This window comes from Pelophylax lessonae, assembly GCF_965119305.1.
Source record: "Pelophylax lessonae genome assembly, chromosome: 5".
NCBI classification, from domain to species: Eukaryota; Metazoa; Chordata; class Amphibia; order Anura; family Ranidae; genus Pelophylax; species Pelophylax lessonae.
In genome coordinates, this window is record NC_138772.1 from 146,508,846 (window position 1) to 146,528,859 (window position 20,014).

Genomic DNA, 20,014 nt, shown 5'->3' on the forward strand with positions numbered 1-20,014 from the left:
CCTGTTGGTAGGTCCTGAGGACCAGAGTTGAGAACCACTGCTCTAATGCATTTCACCTCCTCATGGGCTTAATCACAGAGTTCTACTTTTTTGACAGATTGCCTATATTTTTGAGGCCCCATTTATACATACATTTACAATCAATCGGTGAGATAGTGTTGAAAAATGCAAATAATAATAATAATAATAATTAGCACACGGGGACATAGCATGGTCATCCCTTAGGAAGAACCTGAATAAAGACTTTCATGGCAGGTTCACCAGGTATTATTAAAATTAAATCTCCAGATTTAAAAAATAATGAAAATGACTATTAGATTGGTAGTAGTACCATGTTAATCATTGTATAAGGTTTGAATGAATACATTTAGATATACTTTACATTCTGCCCAAACGCATGCTATTAACACCATACTGACCCAAATTGTGCTTTACTATGTATGTCCTAGTAAGCTTACCGCTGTGAATGAATATACATTGAATCGTTATTAGTACACAGTGTTAGCATTCTCCTGTTTTAAAAGCAACCACTCTTCACTATTCGTGACTAAAGGTGAGACGGTTGTAGCTAATGATGAGAGGATATATAGGCTTATTAGAAATAATTGTGGATGTGGCTGTCACGCTGCTAAAGTTGCCCTACATAACTCACTACAGAGAAGCACAAAAGATCCTCCTGTTTCCTTTGGAGGTGTGCGAGGCATTGTCTAGAGCCTGCAGAAAATGCAAGGAGGGAACGTCTCTCCAAATGAGGGATGGCTAAATTAAATAGAGAAAGGGCTGCATGCTCTGCTATCATACGTCCCAGCTGCTCTCCTGGCTAGCGCCACTCCATCAGCCTTCCTGCTTTTGTATTGCAGACTAAAGTCACCGCTTGCAGGAATCTTTTTTCTTTTTTTTTGCTTTTACATGAATCTAAATATAGCTCTGTGGAAGGTTACGGTTCTGTAGAGTGCCATGGTGCAATTTAAACCCACAGTACAAAGTGAATATTCAGCACGGGGCTGAAGGATTGAGAAGAGAGGAAAAAGGCTGTCACCTAGTATTGATTATTTCCCTCCGGAAGAAAGGGGTTAACTGATTTTGGTTTACTGGCTTTTTTTTTTTCTTCCCCCCTCCCCTATTTAGAGAACTACAGTCTGGTAACTTTGGTTTGGGTAATAGAAATACAGAGGCATTTTGTGGAGATTACATTAATCCATTGCTCGGGTTTGGAGAGCTGACTGGGGAAGGTCACAGCTGTGCTGCAGCGTTCAGGATAAAGCAGACTTCTGGTGGACTGGGCGCTCCCAGGGATAATCAGGAGTCACCAGTGACTGCACCCCCTCCTCCTCTTTTCACCACTACCACCTCACCCGTCACCTCCTCTTTCTCATTTCATCCCTCCCCCCCTCTGCACTTTCTTCCAAAACACCCTTGTTTATAAACTTTGATGGAGAATTACACACCGGGCTGGAAAAATGCCTGTTATGAAAGGATTATTAGCACCTCAGAACACCTTCTTAGATACCATAGCGACTAGATTCGACGGAACACGTAAGTCTTTTTACTTTGTTTTTTTGGTAATGCTTGCAGGGAGTGACAGCAGGCAGAGATCGTTGGGTGATTTCTATGCACTTTGATGATTTGTCATGGCTTACATGCATTAGTTAATAGTCTGTAGGTGGCATTTTGGATGCCACAATAACTTATTTATTGATCTAGTTCACCGATCAGTCATTGCCGCTTGCTGTCAGTTCAGTTATGTGTGTTATAAGGCAGTCATAGCAAACATGTATTACCATGTCGTTATGGGAGATAAGGATCAATGCATTTTAGCACAGTGGACAGCCCTATCAACTTTACCGTGTGCTCATCTAGATTTCAGCAGCGCGGAAAGCTCTATACATGGACCTTGTGCACCTACAGTTTTCAGCCTGTACTTTGTACTTATCTAGATTTCAGCACCACGGACATCTTGCGTTTACTTTGTACTTATCTAGATTTCAGCACCACGGACAGCTCATTGCGTTTACTTTGTACTTATCTAGGTTTCAGCACCAAGGATAGCTCCTTGCGTTTACTTTGTACTTATCTAGATTTCAGCACCAAGGATAGCTCATTGCGTTCACTTCGTGCTCACTTAGATTTCAGCACCTTGGACAGCTCACTACATGTACCTTGTGCATATAAATATTTCAGCACCACGGCCATCTCCATTCAGTTACCTTGTGCACCTACCGATTTCAGCACCACGGATAGCTCCTTACATGTACCTTGTGCACCAACAGACTTCATCATCCACGGATAGCTCCTTACATGTACCTTGTGCACCTACAGACTTCATCATCCACGGATAGCTCCTTACATGTACCTTGTGCACCTACAGATTTTATCACCAAGGATAGCTCCTTACATGTACATTGTGCACCTATAGACTTCATCACCATGGATAGCTCCTTACATCTACCCTGTGCACCTACAGATTTCATCAACACGGATAGCTCCTTACATCTACCCTGTGTACCTACAGATTTCATCACCACGGATAGCTCCATACGTTTACTTTGCACTCATAGATTTCATCACCACAGATAGCTCCAAATGTTTAGTTTGCGCTCATCTAGATGTCAGCCCCACAAATAGCTCCTTACATGTACCTTGTGCACCTACATATTTCATCACCACGGATAGCTCCATACATTTACTTTGCGCTTATATAGATTTCATCACCACGGATAGCTCCATACGTTTACTTTGCGCTCATCTAGATTTCAGCACCTTACATGTACCTTGTGCTCTTACATATTTCAGCACCATGGATAATTCCATATGTCTACTTTGGGGTCTTCTAGATGTCAGCATCATGGACAGCTTACTAGATTTGTATTATACATATCAATATTTCTGCATCACTGACAGCTCCATACAGTTACCTTGTGCACCTACAGATTTCAGCACTATAGACGACCCCATATTTTTTTTTTCAAGCACATTCAGATCTCAGCACCATAGACAGTTACGAAGAGTTACTTTGTACACCTAGAGATTTTTAGCACCAGGGCCAACTCCATAAATGTATCTTGTGCCCCTTCAGATTTTAGCTGAATGCATTTACCTTGAACAGTTCATGTACTCCTCACCCCTGAGCTGTGTTTTTGGGCTTGCTGTTTTCTGATGGAAATGCTTGCTAGTGAAGGGATTATGTTGACCGATTTATAGAGGGATGGCTACATTTTAGCAGGGAACAGATGCTGCTGAGCTTGAACTGCTATAGTAGTTAACCATTAGGCTATTTTACTTGAAAGCATCTCTGGTGAAAGTTTTATGTAATGTGAGAAATTCTGCCACGGTAACTTTGCTGAGATAGTAACTGGCCTCTAATTATGTTACAGTGGATGCACAAAGACACTAATGACATGTTTTACCAGTTAGTTGATAAGTTGCCGAGCTGTTAATATATACCAATCAGAAAAAGATATTGCCTAGTTATAGTATAACCTAGATTTAAGCCTATATTACAGGTTAACAAACTTCTGAAACTATTTATCATATAATTCTTACAGCTGATGTGGAGTATTTTCTTAATGCACAGTGTATTGTTTCTATTATTGCTATGTGACATGACAAAAGTGTCTAGAGTATTACTATTTATTATTATTATTATTAATATTATCATTATTATTTGTAGTAGTAGTACTAATAATATTTTGCCTTTATTTCTGGTCGTTGGCAAAACATTGATGCCCGTTCCAATTTGATAAATTATTTCAATTCCCCTGCTTCTCTGTCCTGTTGTCTCCATTCAAGGGAAAGCTTTCCTGTAACCCCCTTTGCCTCTGTACATGCTCACAGTTCTGCACTAATAGCCATCTCATGATTGATTCAACAGAAGGCTTTATGGAAGAAACAATTCTAGGATATTCTGCAAAGGAGTCATATTAATAACTCACCATGGATGTAAATTAGAGCAGGTCAGGCCCTTATAAGATGCAACTTAATAACAAAAAAATGATCTGCCATGGTAATATTCTATATATGTAGGAATGTGAATTCATTCCCTTTGAATAAATCCTCAGTTCTCTAGGAATAAGATTAGTGCTTCTGTAAAGCAGATTGAAGAGAAAACATATTTAATAAAGATAATCTCAAGACTAATGTTTTGAAGAAAGAAGAAATAAATACCCAATCACGTCTGCCATTAGGAAAATGTAGTTGTGCATGCTCCAACTTTTTATTAATCAGTGCTGTGTTTTATTAACCAGTGTTCAGTGGTGCGCTTTACAGGTATTATGCATAAAATAATGTCATGTACAGTAATGTTCTTTTTTTTCTCTCTACATGCCTACAACAAAGGCATTACTAAATGTGATATACATGTTGGGGAAGTTTGGAAGCAGTCCTTAATGGGGTCATATTGACAAGTTAATGAACTGGCAGGAGACTAGTATAGCAATACATGGTAATTGGTGAAGCTACCATTAAGCTCATGTTATTGTCTGTGGTGTTACATTTTTAAATATATTAAATTCAATAATCTTTATAGAATTTGTTTAATGGTTGGACACTACTATATTTAATAATCAGTGTGTGGTCCAAAGATATGCTTAAAAATATGGTATTTATTTTTTTCTAGATGATTCATTTTGAACTAAACCATGCACAAATGAATGAAGTTAATGCACTCTTTTAATTTAAGCATATCACATTGGACGGATACAGTATGCTGTCATCAATGATAGACTAATCCAGTACTGAATCTCTAATCCAAGGGAGAATTAATTATAATTCTAACCAACCATGCAGAAAGGGAATCCAGATTTCATCTGCAAATATGCCTCACTTAAGGCTTAACTTCTTTCTTAAATGATATTTTACACAACACTCATTGATTTAGCACAAAATGAATACAGGGAACTCAAGGTTGCAGCATGTTTTACTGTAGTGTGTTTGCACTAAAAATAATAAAACTGTAAAAGAGGATTGAGGGCAAAATGACCCCATGTTCTATATTTAAAATAATGTGGCGTGACATAAATGCAGTCATTCTCAACTATATTGTTTTAATGTTATATGTGTGTAGTGAATGAAACTAAAAGGTACCAAGAAACTCAGTTATCTAAGAAAATAATGCACAATAATAGACATGTTTTAATAACTAAAATAGCTTAGGTTAATGTACGATTGCTGGATTTTTTTTAATGAATCCCATCAGTTTACCCTTTTTTAAAGTAAACCTGTCACAAACTTGGATACACAAAGTATTTAATGAACAATTGTAAAAACAGAGGTCACCTTCTGTTAAAAGCACATGTCAAATGATCTTTGTACAGACAACTAGCTGGGTCAAATTACATAAACTGTTTATGCAAAAAATGGGCTTGGCATTGACCCTTCTACCTCCTGAGCCACTCATTGGCTAACAAGGCTGCTCATCACTAAGGTGGCCTGTATTAGGACAGGTAGGTGGGAATGGGTGGAGACAAGCTTGACATACAGTGTAAAAGTCAAAAATTGTATTTTAATTTTAGCATGATATATGGATTTTTCTAACATGCTTTCATTGAATATACCATATTACATTTTGAACATATTTCCCAAGTTTGGGAAAGGCCAATTATAAGTAGATGGTATGCAAACTTTACTTATTCGCAGGTAAAGTTCAGATACATTGCATAGGTCATAATGCAAACAATAGAATTACTTTAATTTTAAGAGTGACCATAAGTGCTTAAGTTATCCATTTACAGCTGCTATTATGCCCTTAGGTGGAACAGCCAACCAGTCAAGCCTTTATATTTATTATGTCATACTACGTATGTATACAATATGTATATCTCTACAAACAGCAAGTTAGTTGAAGGGCCTTTGCTGATTTTTATGAGTTATGACAGATATGATACCTGATCTCTGAACATTGAAACATTTTCTGGCACTTTGATAAGATTGTGAGTTTGTTGGGCTCTATAATTTAATATGATAAAGTGAGATAAAGTTTTATTTACTGTGATAATAAATGTAATGTAAGCATATTACATCTCTTTTTACTGGAATGTCTAAATAAAAATAAAGGTTCAGTGTTGAATGAACACTACTTTAATTCATTTGAACATGACATATGCTTATTACTCCAGTGGCTAAGATCTGAGATGCAGATACGAAGCAGAGCACAATAAAATATTTAAGTACAAAAAAAAGAAAGTATCAGGGCATAATAATAAGGAGGTTATGCCTAAATGGAATAGGCATTTCCCTCATCCACTGTGGCAAGAATAAAGTAAAGAAAGGAGAGCAGTCACATGAACTCATGTATCAATCAGATTAGTCTACACCAGTGAGCGAAAATTTCTTTTTCATGCTGTCTTTGTGCATTTGCATTACAAATTTGTACATTTTCAGTAACATGGCATGTTTATATAAACCACAGTTATAAACACATCCTTTTAAATGGCTAACATATATGTATTAATGCTACTTCTATTCTTAATAACCCACTGACTAAAAAAATTAGCTATAATCCTAATTATTATTTAAATGTATTAATAATTAAAGGATTGGTGAAAACCAGTACCAGGAATGACATGTATTATTATGTATAGGAAGAATATTACTGTACCATTATTTATATACGTATTATTTCAAACAGAATTATAGCTAAATATTAAGTACACCAACTGAACTCAATTATGTATTGTATTAGGAAATCCTTAGCTGTATATGAATAGTCCCTCAGTCCGCCTTTATATTTGCATCCAGTAGTTATTTTCAGAGCCACATTCAAAATGAGAGGTGAAGCAATTTAAGCCATTAAGATTTTAGTACATTACACAAGGAGATGGCTGATGGAAGAGCAGAGCATAGGATGGACCTCAGTAGTATGTTGCTTCACCACCTTCACTCTCAAAGTAAAAAATAAGGTAGTCCTTGACCAAGCTGTATTTCTTTAACTCCAGATAGGAAAAGGTGATGTCAACATTTGCAAGTGCTGTTTGACAGAGATGCTTAGATTAGAAAACTGCCTAGCAGAATAACCTTTTTTTTGAACATAGCAGGCAGGTCAGAATTATGTATTTTAACTGTTTTTTAGCTGTATGCCTACAATCACACTTTAAATCACGAGCTTCTGATATACAGTATACAGTCAATAGTCCACAGAATTTCTGACCCTATTACAAAGTTGTGTGTACAGTATTGAAGGCGGAAGACAGAATTCCACACATCTACTTTATATGTTCTACTCCTTTACCTGACCATGTTTTTCATCCACATCTGGCTGCTTTATAAACTATACTATATGCGTGGTTTACTACAGTGTTCCAAGATTTGACTCCTCTTCAGAAGGGAGCAGGGGATAAAGGGTGTTTCCTGTTCTGCTAGATGGTAATACCAAAGTAACCTTTTGCCGAGTGGTACCTTTATTAATAATCCTGTTATACATCGTGAATTTGCTCACAGAATACAGTATGGAAGAATGGATGGTGGAAGTCATATATTGGGGTTGATTTACTAAATACAGATAGACTGTTCACTTTGCAATGGTATTTCCCTTAGCTTAGTGAATAGTGTGAAGCTCTGCTGAGTTGTATCCTTTATTTATTTGCAGGCAAAAATATTTTTTTTTTACTTTCCTTGAAAATGATTGGGTATTCTTTGCAAAAGTGAATTTACACCTCATTCATTAATCTAAGCAAAAATATCTAGGCAAAGTGAACAGCCTGTTTGCCTTTTGTTAGTTAACCCTATTGTGTCAGATTTTATTATGCAAGCTGTATTTATGTAACGTATCCAAGGGTGACAAGATATGTATTGTGTATATTGTTATTAGTATTAACTTTATTCCACAGGACTGCAATCACCTGAGCTTTATTGGACATTATTGCTTAAACGAGGTGAAGCTCTGCTGACTTTTATCCCCCATTCATGTGCAAGCAAAAATATATATATATTTTTTTTTTGCAAATGATTGGGTGTTCTTTGCAAAGTGAATGTTCACCACATTCACTGCACTAAGAAAAATTCCTATTAAAGTGAACAGTCTATTTGCCTTTAGTAAATTAACTCCATATGATTTTATTATGCAAGCTGTATATGTACAGTATCCAAGGGCGCAAAGATTTGTATTGTGTATATGTGTAATTAGTAATTTTACCTTGATTCCACAGGACTGCAAAAGCCTGAGCTTTTATTGGACATTATTGCTTAAAGAACTTTAGGCTCTTTATAAAGAGTAATAAAATAAGTAATTTCATGGTATTAAGTGGTATGTCAAACCATTTGCCCTGCTCAAATGCTATGGGATTATTCTGTTTGCAAAAATGTTGCCAGAAAACAGGAAGCAAAACCCACTTCTGTTTAATAGTCGGTAGGTAAGAAACTTAGAATTGTTTAAAACTTTGTAATGTTTTCACTTGCTTTCTGGTATGTTCTAACAAATGTCGTTTGTTGGCTTATAAAAAAGCTGCAAAAGTAGTTTGTTAAACTACAATTTTTCTTTTTTTTTTTTTAATAAAGCAGTATAGAGAGCGATATGCAAAATGCAGAAATTCATAACTGCAAACCCTATTTTAGTTAGTTGCAGTAAAAAGAATAGCAACCTTTTGATGGGATGGTTTTGAGTTATGTATTTCCCACATTCTTGTTTTAATTTTTTTTATTAAAAATAACTCACAGCCAGTAAAATATAATGTTCTTTACTGCTGTGAACCACTAACATACAGGATTTTTGTTAGAGTCTATGTACCTCTCATATTTAAAAAGCTTCAAGGTATTCCTAATACATAGGAACATTAGACTCCAAAACCAGGTCCCACAAAGCATATGTTTTTGTCACTGCTAATTGGCCAGGGGATTGAAAAGCTATTTGTGCACATGGGACCCAATCAGTATTGCTGCAGCCTAAAAGGGCAGTGTGCATGAACAATCAATTGAGACAGAAAGAAGAGAGGAGAGACTTTTCTGAGTGGTTTTGATGAGTATACTTTTGTTTTGGATAGGGTAGGAAAGGGTTTTGTTTTCTGTGTCCCATTTGGAAGATTTTGTTTAGTTTCCTGCCCCAGAAATGCAACAGAGAGTGAAAGGAAATCTCTATAGCACGACAAGGTTTCCACCCTTAATTCACTTCTTGCTCTGGTGAATCTGTAAACTCTTCAAATTCCCATTGCTTTCTTTTTAAGTAACAGTGTTTTCCAGGACAAACAGAGAGGTTTAGGTTTCTTCACAGGGGATACAGACAGCAAAAAAAAAAACTTGTGTAAAAGTTAACGTACACTATATTACCAAATGTATTGGGACACCTGCCTTCACACGCACATGAACTTTAATGGCATCCCAGTCTTAGTCCGTAGGGTTCAATGTTGAGTAGGTCCACCCTCTGCAGCTATAACCGCTTCAACTCTTCTGAGATGGCTGTCCACAAGGTTTAGGAGTGTGTCTATGGAAATGTTTGACCATTCTTCTTCTTTGTGAGTTCAGGCACTGATGTTGGGAAGAAGGCCTGTCCTGTCTGCGCTCTAATTCATCCCAAAGGTGTTCCTTAGAGTTGAGGTCAGGACTCTCTGCAGGCCAGTTAATTTCCTCCACCCAAACTCGCTCATCCATGTCTTTATGGACCTTGCTTTATGCACTGGTCCAAATCATTTGGTGGAGGGGGATTATGGTGTAGGGTTGTTTTTCAGGGGTTGAGCTTGGCCCCCTAGTTCCAGGAAACTCCTAAGGCGTCAGAATACCAAGACATTTTGGACAATTTCATGCTCCCAACTTTATGGGAACAGTTTGGTGTTGGCTTTTCCTGTTCCAACATGAATGCGCACAAGTGCACAAAGCAAGGTCCATATAGACATGGATGAGTGAGTTTGGGATGGAGGAACTTGACAGAGTAATGACCTCAACCGATAGAACATCTTTGGGATGAATTAGTGCGGAGACTGCTAGACAGTCCTCTCCAACATCAGTGCCTGGCCTCACAATTGTGCTTCTGGAAGAATGGTCATGCATTCCATAGACACACTCCTGAACCTTGTGGACCGCCTTCCCAGAAGAGTTGAAGTTCATGTACGTGTAAAGGCAATATAGGGTTTGTGCAAATGTGATCTGCTAGACCTTCACTTTTTGATATCATGACATTTTGAAGAAACAACTGAATGAAATGATCTTATTGACAATGGTGAAGCTGTTTTCATAAAACAGTGTGCTCCAGAAGGACCCAAAAAGAAATCCCAACGATGCTGTTAAGAATATGAATACCATACCTATGATCAAAGAGTCAAAAAATGTTCAAATTAGTTCAGTTAGGTTTTGGCTAACTGCATCTGTTGTACAATTTCACATAATGAGCTTATATACCTAATTTTTCAGCAATAAAAGCTTGACAGGGGTTCTAAACCTTCCATGTTCTATACAAAACTAAAGAAAATAGTTTTTGTTACACATACACATTGAGTGTGAAAGTTATTATGGAATAGTACTATCAAGTGACTTTCGGTAAAAGCCTAAAAATATCCTGCCATGGCTTGGACACTGTTTCAGTGCACCAGGTATGTATGGAATATGTTTTGAGTTAAAAAAAAAAGAGAAAAGATAACCAAAAATCCAGCATCCATCTAAATTTAAAAAAAAATACACTGGAATAGTAGATAGGGTCATGATCCATGCTAAAGTCCCAGGAACATTGGGAAAAGATGCCATGTCCCAGTATCCCATAGCTGGGAGGCATTATGATGAGGCCGACTTGCTCTGAATTGCTATTAGGCTATAAAATAAATGTATACACCAAATGTGAAAATGCCCCCTTTACATCTAAAGCCACATTGATGTGCCTCTGTGTCATAGGGTCTAAAGTCTTTGTGCAATACTCCCTGAAAGGACTGCTTGGTTAATATCATATTAAGCATCAGAAATTTTACATGATGCATTTACATATACCAGATGCTGGTGTAATTATATTTTTAATTCTATAATTATTTTTTGAATATCTGAGGCTGGAATTAAGCATTTACAAATAGTACATGTTGACAGAATTATACTTTCAATATTGTTTTTGGCAATTTTCTGATACAATTCCAAATATTGGCAAACAACATGGAAACACCAATATGTGGGCGAGTTTATACTTGTTTCAAATATACACATTATAGGACTCTACATGAATGTTAACTTTCTCAAGAATAAGTAATTAGTTAATACAAAAAAATCCTAATCAGTTAATGGATACTGCTACAAACATGTATGGCAATGTCTGAATGTTAGTCCAAAATAATCTCCAGAACTAAAATCAGAATTCACATTTAGTTGTTTGGAAATGTTAGCTTCTTACCTTAGCTTCTTTACTTTCTCTTTTGCATCATATTTCTGTGAGCAAAGAAATTTAGGGCGTTGCAAAATTTTTAGCCATAGATCATGAAATGCTGCTTTCAAGTTGTTCATTTTTGTGGATTTACTTATGTGCTACCGAAGTTGTAAAATCATTGTAATACAGCTTCCTCTTGTTACCATGGCAACAACATCTGGGTTTCTATAGTGCTTCATTATGACTTTTTTTAGGGTTCTATCAGAATTGCATAAATCTCCCAAGCACCACATTGTGTTCAATGGCTTATTTTTGTGTGTATATAGACATGATACTACTGTTTTTCTTTGCATGTACCATTTCAGTATTTTAATGATCCACTCTAAAAGAGTCCACTTGAATATAGTGTCTATGTATGCACCGTGCCACAAGCATGGTGATGCCATCACTGCCCATGTGTAGTATGTCTCATCCTTTATGACTGACTGTCTAGTCCTCAGCATAAATAATTCACCACACACCACACCACACACACCTACAACATTTTCTCATCCCCCAACTAATAGCTAGGGGCATAAATACCCCCTGTTCACAGTTTTATACAAACTTGATAGACTTTTGAACTCACATTCTTTTCATTAAAGAATATTTGTTAACCTTCACTGTACTGCCAGCTCATGGACCCTCTTAAGCGATATTCATCTCGGACCTACACAAACCGTCTTCCTGTGCTTGACTAATAACTTCCCTTTAAAGGGGTGGTGACACAAAGCAGTAACTGCACATACTCTCTCTCTACCACTGCCTATTGGTTCAATAACCTGCTGTTTTATAAACAAGATTCAAGCATATGTATTTCTATAGGATATAATAACAAACCACCTTTCTTAAGCTAAATGTTTCACAAGGTACCCCTATAATGTTTTTGTACTACTTATGATAGATGTACATTTTTCATAACTTTTTTTTTGCTATTAGAGGGGCCCACATTGTTTGTTAATATATTTTTTTACACTAGGATAAGAACAATTGTAATAGCTTAAAAAAAATGTTTTAATAATAAAAGTCTTGTGCTTTTAAGTTTTATGCATGGTTGACTGTCAATTCGACATGTTGAGTTCTTCACATAGAACCTTTAAAAATGTTTCTCTTTTGTGTATCTTCATTGAAATATGAGGGGTCCACTGGTTCATATAACTTGCTGAGACTGTGCTTGAGTAATAACTTTCCTATAACCTCCCTGGCGGTATGATTATTTCAGATTTTAGGTGCTGAAAGCAGTACCATTATTTTGCATGTAATTCTTAAGGATGAGCAGCCCAAACCAACTATTTATATATTATTTTCTTTTACTGTGCGTTCTTCTTTATAACATCTCGGGTATGATAAAGTTTGAAACACAAAATCATAAATTATAATATAATAAATAACTATAAATAATAACAAATAATAATATAATAATAATAATAATAATAATAATAATACTTTTTATTCAATATATTATAGTAAATAACGTAATCAAAAACACTGACATTTTTTTTGGCCAAACAAGGATGCAATATTAGTAGTCATATTGTTCAGTAAATGTCCTGGGTATGGAAAATTTTAAAACAGGGTACAGCGCAAAGTCCAACGTCACAATCAGGACAGTAGTACCACGTTTCTTTACGGATTTTCCTTCCAGTGTCGTCACGTTTGGAACAGCAAACCACACACATCCTTGTGGCTGCAGGCTTCTTTTCTGTTGGTGGAATGTGGTCCATAAAGTGACGACCAGTCAGGCGTTCGGGGTTCACAACACCAGCAGCACGGCGTCCGGATCTATTTACAGCCATTGGTGTTTGGTGTCTGAGAAATATCAGTTCGGCAACTTTACAAACAAAATCCACATGAACCACAGGCCTGTCACTATTTTTTTTAGTAGAATAAATGCGTTCCACAAACATTGTTCAAGAAGATGCCTGAAGATTTTCTTGTAATATTTTTTTGTTGTTTCCACATTGCCGGATAAAAAGTCATGGCCTGGTCAGCTCTGTCCACACCTTCCATGGTGTTATTGTAAAACATCATCAGTTGTTTCATCACATCTTTTCTACCTTTTGTGTGTACCATGAGAGTAGAGGTGTTGTGAATGGTACTCATTAGGCGCACATCTTTTTTTGTCGCGCCATCTCAGTGCCATCATTTTTTTTTCATCCTTTCTGCCAGGCAACTATTTCTCCTGCCTTTAGCTTTTTATTGGCAAAGGTTGGCAGCATGTCACGCCTGTTAGCTCTAACGGTCCCATACGCATCCGTCTTGTTTTGAAGAAGGAACTTTTAGAGTTCTGGGGATGTATAGAAATTGTCTGTGGTGACACAGTACCCCTGATTCAGCAATGGCTCAATCAGCGTAAGAACCAAAGCTGTTGCCATTCCATAACTGCTGAACCTTTCATTGAATTTGGTTCCTTTCCCGGTGAATAGGACTGAATTCCATATATATCCAGAGCTGGATTCACATAGCATGAATGACTTTATGCCAAAGCGTGCTCTCTTGGACGCTATATACTGTATCCAGCTGAGTCTTCCTTTGTAGGCCATTAGACTTTTGTCAATGTAAATGTCTCTACCTGGTACATAGGATTGCTGGAAATTTTTCAAAATGATTTGATAAATGTCTCATCAAATTTGTCAATATTTGTAAAGTGCAAATATTTCATAATGAGCGAAAATTTGTATTCCGACATGACGTGCCAAAAAAAGGAGTGGCCAGTAATTTGTTGGTGGTCCAATACCACTTCTACAGGGGTTTCCCCACCACTCTCTGCAGAATAATTAGGCCCAGAAACTTCCAGATGTCCGCTTTGGTCACAGGTTCCCACATTCTGCTCATTGAAAACCGCCAATGCGCTGCAGCTTGTTGCTCCTGGTACCGATTCGATCCATAACAATCTTTTCAATAACCTCATCGGTCAAAAAGAGTTGGAGGTATGCTAAGGGGTTGTCATCCTCAACATCCACTTTGATACCAGGTGCTCCAGTAAACGGGAACCTTGGGGGGCGCTACGTGCTCCGTACCGCAGTCAATCGAGCACCAAGTCTGCACATTGCTGGGCAGAGTCGCAGGATCATCGCTAAAATCGCTTTCTGCATCCGATGATGAACTTCCCTCCGAATCGCTATCACTCCATTCTGCAAGCGATTCTTTTTCGCTGTTGCTGTTTTCCAGCAGGTCATATACCACTTTTGAGGTGGCGGTGTGCTTTTTTCATGCCATGGTCACTCTGCAGTATCCAGACACAAGGTACAGGAAAAATGCAGGAAGGGCAATGGAGAAAGCACTGGGGGGCAAGCTAAGGTCAATTTATTTTATTTTAGTAATGTAATCCAATAGGATTACAGTGTATCAGTGTGTTTGTGTTTATAACGTTTCAAATTTGCCGCTGGTTCCACCCCCCTGTGAGCGCCACGTCGCAGGAGATGGAAGCCGGGGCACAGAGCATCGGGAGGAAGATCCGGCCGCTGCACACTGCTGGATCCCGGGGACAAGGTGAGTACCCTCTCTTACAGGATCCAGTGATCTCCCTAGCGGTACCCGAGTGTGGCTCGGGGTTACCGCTTTTGGCACTGAAATTTAACCCCAAGCCACACTCGGGAACACCGCTAGGGAGGTTAAAGGGGTAGTGACAGTGAGCAGTGACTGCAAAGGACAGAGTCTGAACTGGAGAATTTCTCAGCCTCCTAAGAGTTATAGCTATGATGTTCCTTCCAGAGCCTATCACAAACACAGACATACAACACATATCTGCTCTCTTTTGACATGTCTCTATTGATATCCCTTTGCTTGTGGTTCTACTATGTATGGCCCTAGGCTTCCCCAAATGTGACACCAGACATGCACTACACTAAGAGGACTTAGATACTTGAGAGAGGTTTGATTAACCTCTTTTCATAGCTGTTCTAGAATGGAAAGGTATGGACCTTGCCCCTTTCACTTGTACCAACACAACCAGTATGGTTCCATCCATACCATTTGTGGCTTTTAATGAATACTATGACCTCCTTAGAATAGGTTCCACAGGTTAATCCACACCTTCCTCTCGTGCCAGCAATGGCACTGTTCAAATTGGTGCGACGCCGACTTTGCAGTTCTGCCCTGATTTGAAAAAGTAGTACATGCACTACTTTTGGTGATTTCAGGTACAACTTGAAAAGACATCTGTGCATGAAGCTGAACAGAGGTCTTCAAAGTTGCACCTAAAGTTGTACTTAGATGCGGCTTTGAAATAGTGCGATTTCAGATGAAGTCGCACAATTTCAAAGCCAAAGTCAATGTGTACAGGGGCTAAACATGTGTTCTGGTGTCCCTTAAATGACTGGCAATTGCATTGATGATCTTGCCATTTGAAATCACATAGCACAGTCCTGCACACATGTCAGGAATGTACATGTTAATGAGAATTCCATTTTTGCACAAGCTGGCACATGCATGGATGATAGTTATAGAGAATGCCTTGGCTGATGTAAGGAAACTTTTGCAGATAGATATGTAGCCTGCTTTCTGGCATGTGGAATACCTGGTCTGGACATAAATGACAAGCATGAGCATAGGTAGGAAAATCTGTTTTGAACAGCAATGAGCATTGTAGATGAGGGTCCTGTGCTCAGCAAAATTGTAATTGGTGATTGAAGGTGGGCCATATTTAGTTTTAGCTTCATACTACTAGTTCTTTTTCAGCCTTAAAAACAAATATAAATATAAATAAGCTAATACTGAACAACATAAAGTGTAATAAAAACAGAGACACAAGAAAAATTCAGTCAGTAGAGATCCCTAAGTGTACTCATCAATATGTGTAACACTGGCAAATGTTACATATACTTTTGAAATTGCATCCTGAACTTGTAATTGTAATTCTCCATAAGGATTGTGCTAGGAGTATATTGTTAAATAATTAAATACAGGACATATAGCATATCATAGTTGAGCCATTTCTGGTGGAGAGAAGGTTTTTGTGACATGTTAAACAGTGCAACAGGTGGTAATATTATTGGTCACAAGTTTGTTTATTTGAAATAAAATTCTGTATCGTTAAGGATCAGAACATTATGTTCCTGTCATGTATTTGATGTTAAGCTGTATTTTATTTTCTTTGTTTTAGTACTGAAAAATATTTAAATAAAGATACTATGAAAAAAAATGTGTTGCAATATAAATTAATGAGAGATCACATAATTCATCACATCTGGTAGATAATGGTAGATGAGAGATGCCATTATCCTTTACAAGTGGCAGGTGACCCATTGATTCTCTTGTTTCTTTACATCCACTTCAAACTTGCACTTGTCACATGAGAAACATATATAAAGGCGGACATGTTAATGTTGTGTCATTTAGGGGCAAGTTTTGCATTTTGGGGTGATGGATAAAAGAATTGTAATGTATTTGTTTTTTTCTTTCATCTTTTCTCTAGATCAATTTGGAGTGTATAAAAACCCTAACAATGACCCTCTCTTATTTATTCCCATTTGTTCTATTAAATACATAATTAAAGACTTTTGTTATATCTGTTTTATAAGTGCAGAAATACCTATTCATCCTGTCAGAAATTGTGTGAGCTGATAATCTCTGTGCTCTTTCTACATCTACTGACAGGAATTTTTTTACCAATGTTGCCATCTTTTTCTGTTAATGACCAAACACCTTCTCTCTATGGGAGAAGGGGAAGAGAAGGGGGGAGGGTGCTGTAGTCCTAAAACACTTCCTGTTCTAGGGTGACAATGTTGCTTCTCCTTAGATATAGTACACTATGGAGGAACAGCATTGTTACCCTGGGACAGGAAGTGTGTTACTGAAAAGATCAATTGGTTTAAATAAAGAAAAAATAAGTCTAAAAATGAAAATGAAAAAACTCAGTCACCAAATCTCGAGACTAATAAGCAAACATTTATAATAATTTTTTTTTTTCTTGGGCTTAGATAGACTTAATTGGACATATGCCTTTCTCATCCTACCATACTCTTACTGGGAAACTCCCTAACCCCTGTAGGGGTCACTCTCTACCTTAGTGAAATCATTTGGTCCCTTTGCTTGTTGAGCATGTAGACTGTAAGTTTAAAATAAAGGTAATAAAAAACATTACTTGAAACAAATTCCCTCCCCACCACTAATAATCAGTTTTGTAAATAGTACAAAATAACATGTTGGGGGCCTTCTTTCTTCACTAATATTTCCCTATTGAAGTAAATAAATAGTAGGTTTAAGTATATCTACAGTTTTCCATTACACTGTGCATACAAACTTGAAGCTATATAATAGATCACTGCTAAACATGTGCCTTGGGCAGTATAACCCATTACATGACACATAGTGATTGTTTGCCAAACAATCAATTAAACGTACAACAGATCACAAATACAGTATATATCTAATCAGTCACAGAAACCTTGGGGAGAATAAAACTATTGCACAATACGGATGACAAGTGATGCTGTCACTTTGAGAGACCAACATATTATCACATGTAATAAATTAATAATGTGTTGCGCTAAAGAAAAAACTAAGCCGAAAATAAAAGAATAAAAAAAACACTATACAGTATGTGTAATTAGCATTCATAAATTAAAAATAAAGGATGACTGTAAAGTGATGAATAAACAAATAATATAGTGTTCTTATACTTTATAGTAAGTGAGATAAAGTCTATAAACAATTTGCTAAAAAAGATCCAGTTAAAACATGATAAAGTTTCCCCAGAAGATGTCAACCCCGGGGGATGCTTAATCAGCTTCAAACACAACTTGATATTTCACTAATGCCTCTATACCCTGAGTACTCAGTCACTAGGGATGAGCTGCGTGCTTGGGTCATTCATGAGTTTGACTCAGGCTAAAGTTATTTATAGTTTTGGAAAAGGGCAAAATAATTTGGTTGTTTGATGCCATAGCAAATAATTGCAAAACCTGTGGTAAGGTAACTTAGGATAGCCAATACTTTGAGTTTTCTCATGTTCCAGCCCCCCTCTAGAAAACCCAGGGTTGTCAGCAGTTTTTGTCAGTGTGTGTTGAATAAATCTGTAGTAAGTAAGGCAAACTGACAGGATGTTTGCAGGGAAATATAGCTTATGCTATACTATACAGGGGTGCTGTAAATTGCAATATGCAGTGCAGTGGTGCTAAACACAGTCAGTGTTGGAGAGAACTGAAGTAGATAGGGATAGCTAACAGAGTATTTTCAGAGAGAGAAAGTTGTTGCTATACTATCTATGAAGTACTAATGAAAGGTGTTATATAAACATTGCAATGAGGTTGTACACAGTCAATGTGTGTACAGTGCTGCTAAAACATGCTATACTCAGTGCTATACTGTGTCACATTCCAATAAATACAGTGCAGTGGGCTACATAGTGTGTAACCTCCCTTTATATACAGTGCATAGAGTCTCTACAATATTTTTGGCTTTCTGTGTGTGAAATAACACAGTCTCGTTTTGATTTCTTAATTAAAACTTCCCATTGTTTCTCTTTGAAACTGCAGGTTACAAAATTCACTTCGCATCAAGTCTGTTCAATACTTCTGCCCTTATCTGTGAAATAATTGACTCTAATTTTGATTTCCTGATTAAAACCTGCCCATCTCTCCCTCTTAAACTGCAGCCTGCTAAAGCTGCTTATATAGTGTACACAGAGTCTGTACAATATTTAAGGTTTTTGTCATAAAAATAATACACTTATTTTTTTTCCATGATTAAATCTGTCTGGTCTCTGCCTACATGCTAGTAAAAGTGCTCACATAGTGGGAATAGAGTCTGTACAATATTTCCCACTTTCGCCTAAGAAAAACCTGCCTCATCTTTCTCTCTTAAATTGTAGCTTAGTTAAACTGCCTACATAATGTACTGTGGGGATAAAAATTCAGGATAAAAACTGCCTCATCTCTGGGATGTGGGGATTTTGTTTTAGAGTATTTTACTGGATTCAGATTAGACATGTTTATAAACTTTTAAAACAATACAGTGTGGTACTTTAAAAAATAAATTCACAATCACTATGAAACTTTTGCCACTTGGCAATTAGTATGATGTTGAGGCCTTTAGATTTATTTTTTAAGAATAAAAATAACCTATAGCTTTGCTAAATCTGTTGTGACTGCTACGTCCAATGGTGAATTTAGGCCTGTGACTGCTGGGTAAAAAAAATCAGGCATCACAGCCAAAACTACCTAAACAAGCATTTTTTTAGGTTGAAATGAATCAGAATCTGCTGCTGCTGTATTTAAGCTTTACACAAGCTTTATATTTAATTTGAATTACACATGGTAAATATGTGATGTCTGTGAAAACTGTATTGATTTGCAACACCAAATACATCTAAAAGACATCTCCCACGTATGCAATAGAAGGAAATGGCATTTTTATTTTTCAATGTCTTTCTTGAAGTCACGTAAAAAGGAGAATCTTCTCCCCGCTGTATAGTTTTTGGTACCTAGGTCTCTGTACCTTTTGTTTGAAAATTATTTTTTGGTTAGTCTTGAACATGGCTATAATTTTAAAGAAAAAGAATAAGCTATTGGGATGACTGGAATCCAACCATCATTAAATGGGGCACATAAGAGAGCCAGAAAAGTGGTAGGGAACACCAGGTAAAATGGATGCAGCTCCTCTCAAATTAGGTCTTGAGATTATGTCTTGAGATCCTAATGCACATATAGAAAACAAACACAAGAGGCAGAAGCAGAGTTCTTGATTGAAGTACAGCTGTCAGGCTTAAGA

The 20,014-nt window shown here is 37.1% G+C and overlaps 1 protein-coding gene across 5 annotated transcripts in view; it reads left to right on the top strand.

The window, feature by feature from the left end:
* Window positions 1-866: 866 nt before the first annotated feature.
* The window catches only part of KCNH8 (potassium voltage-gated channel subfamily H member 8), a 675,597-nt gene continuing 656,449 nt past the window's right edge, over window positions 867-20,014 (top strand). For 3 of the 5 annotated variants that reach the window (XM_082259173.1, XM_082259175.1, XM_082259174.1), the window contains exon 1: window positions 867-1,536. In XM_082259173.1, the coding sequence (XP_082115299.1) occupies window positions 1,461-1,536 (76 nt within the window). In that variant the 5' untranslated portion in view covers window positions 867-1,460. The remainder of the gene's footprint in view (window positions 1,537-20,014) is intronic. The other 2 variants (XM_082259176.1, XM_082259177.1) reach the window with 1 other exon arrangement.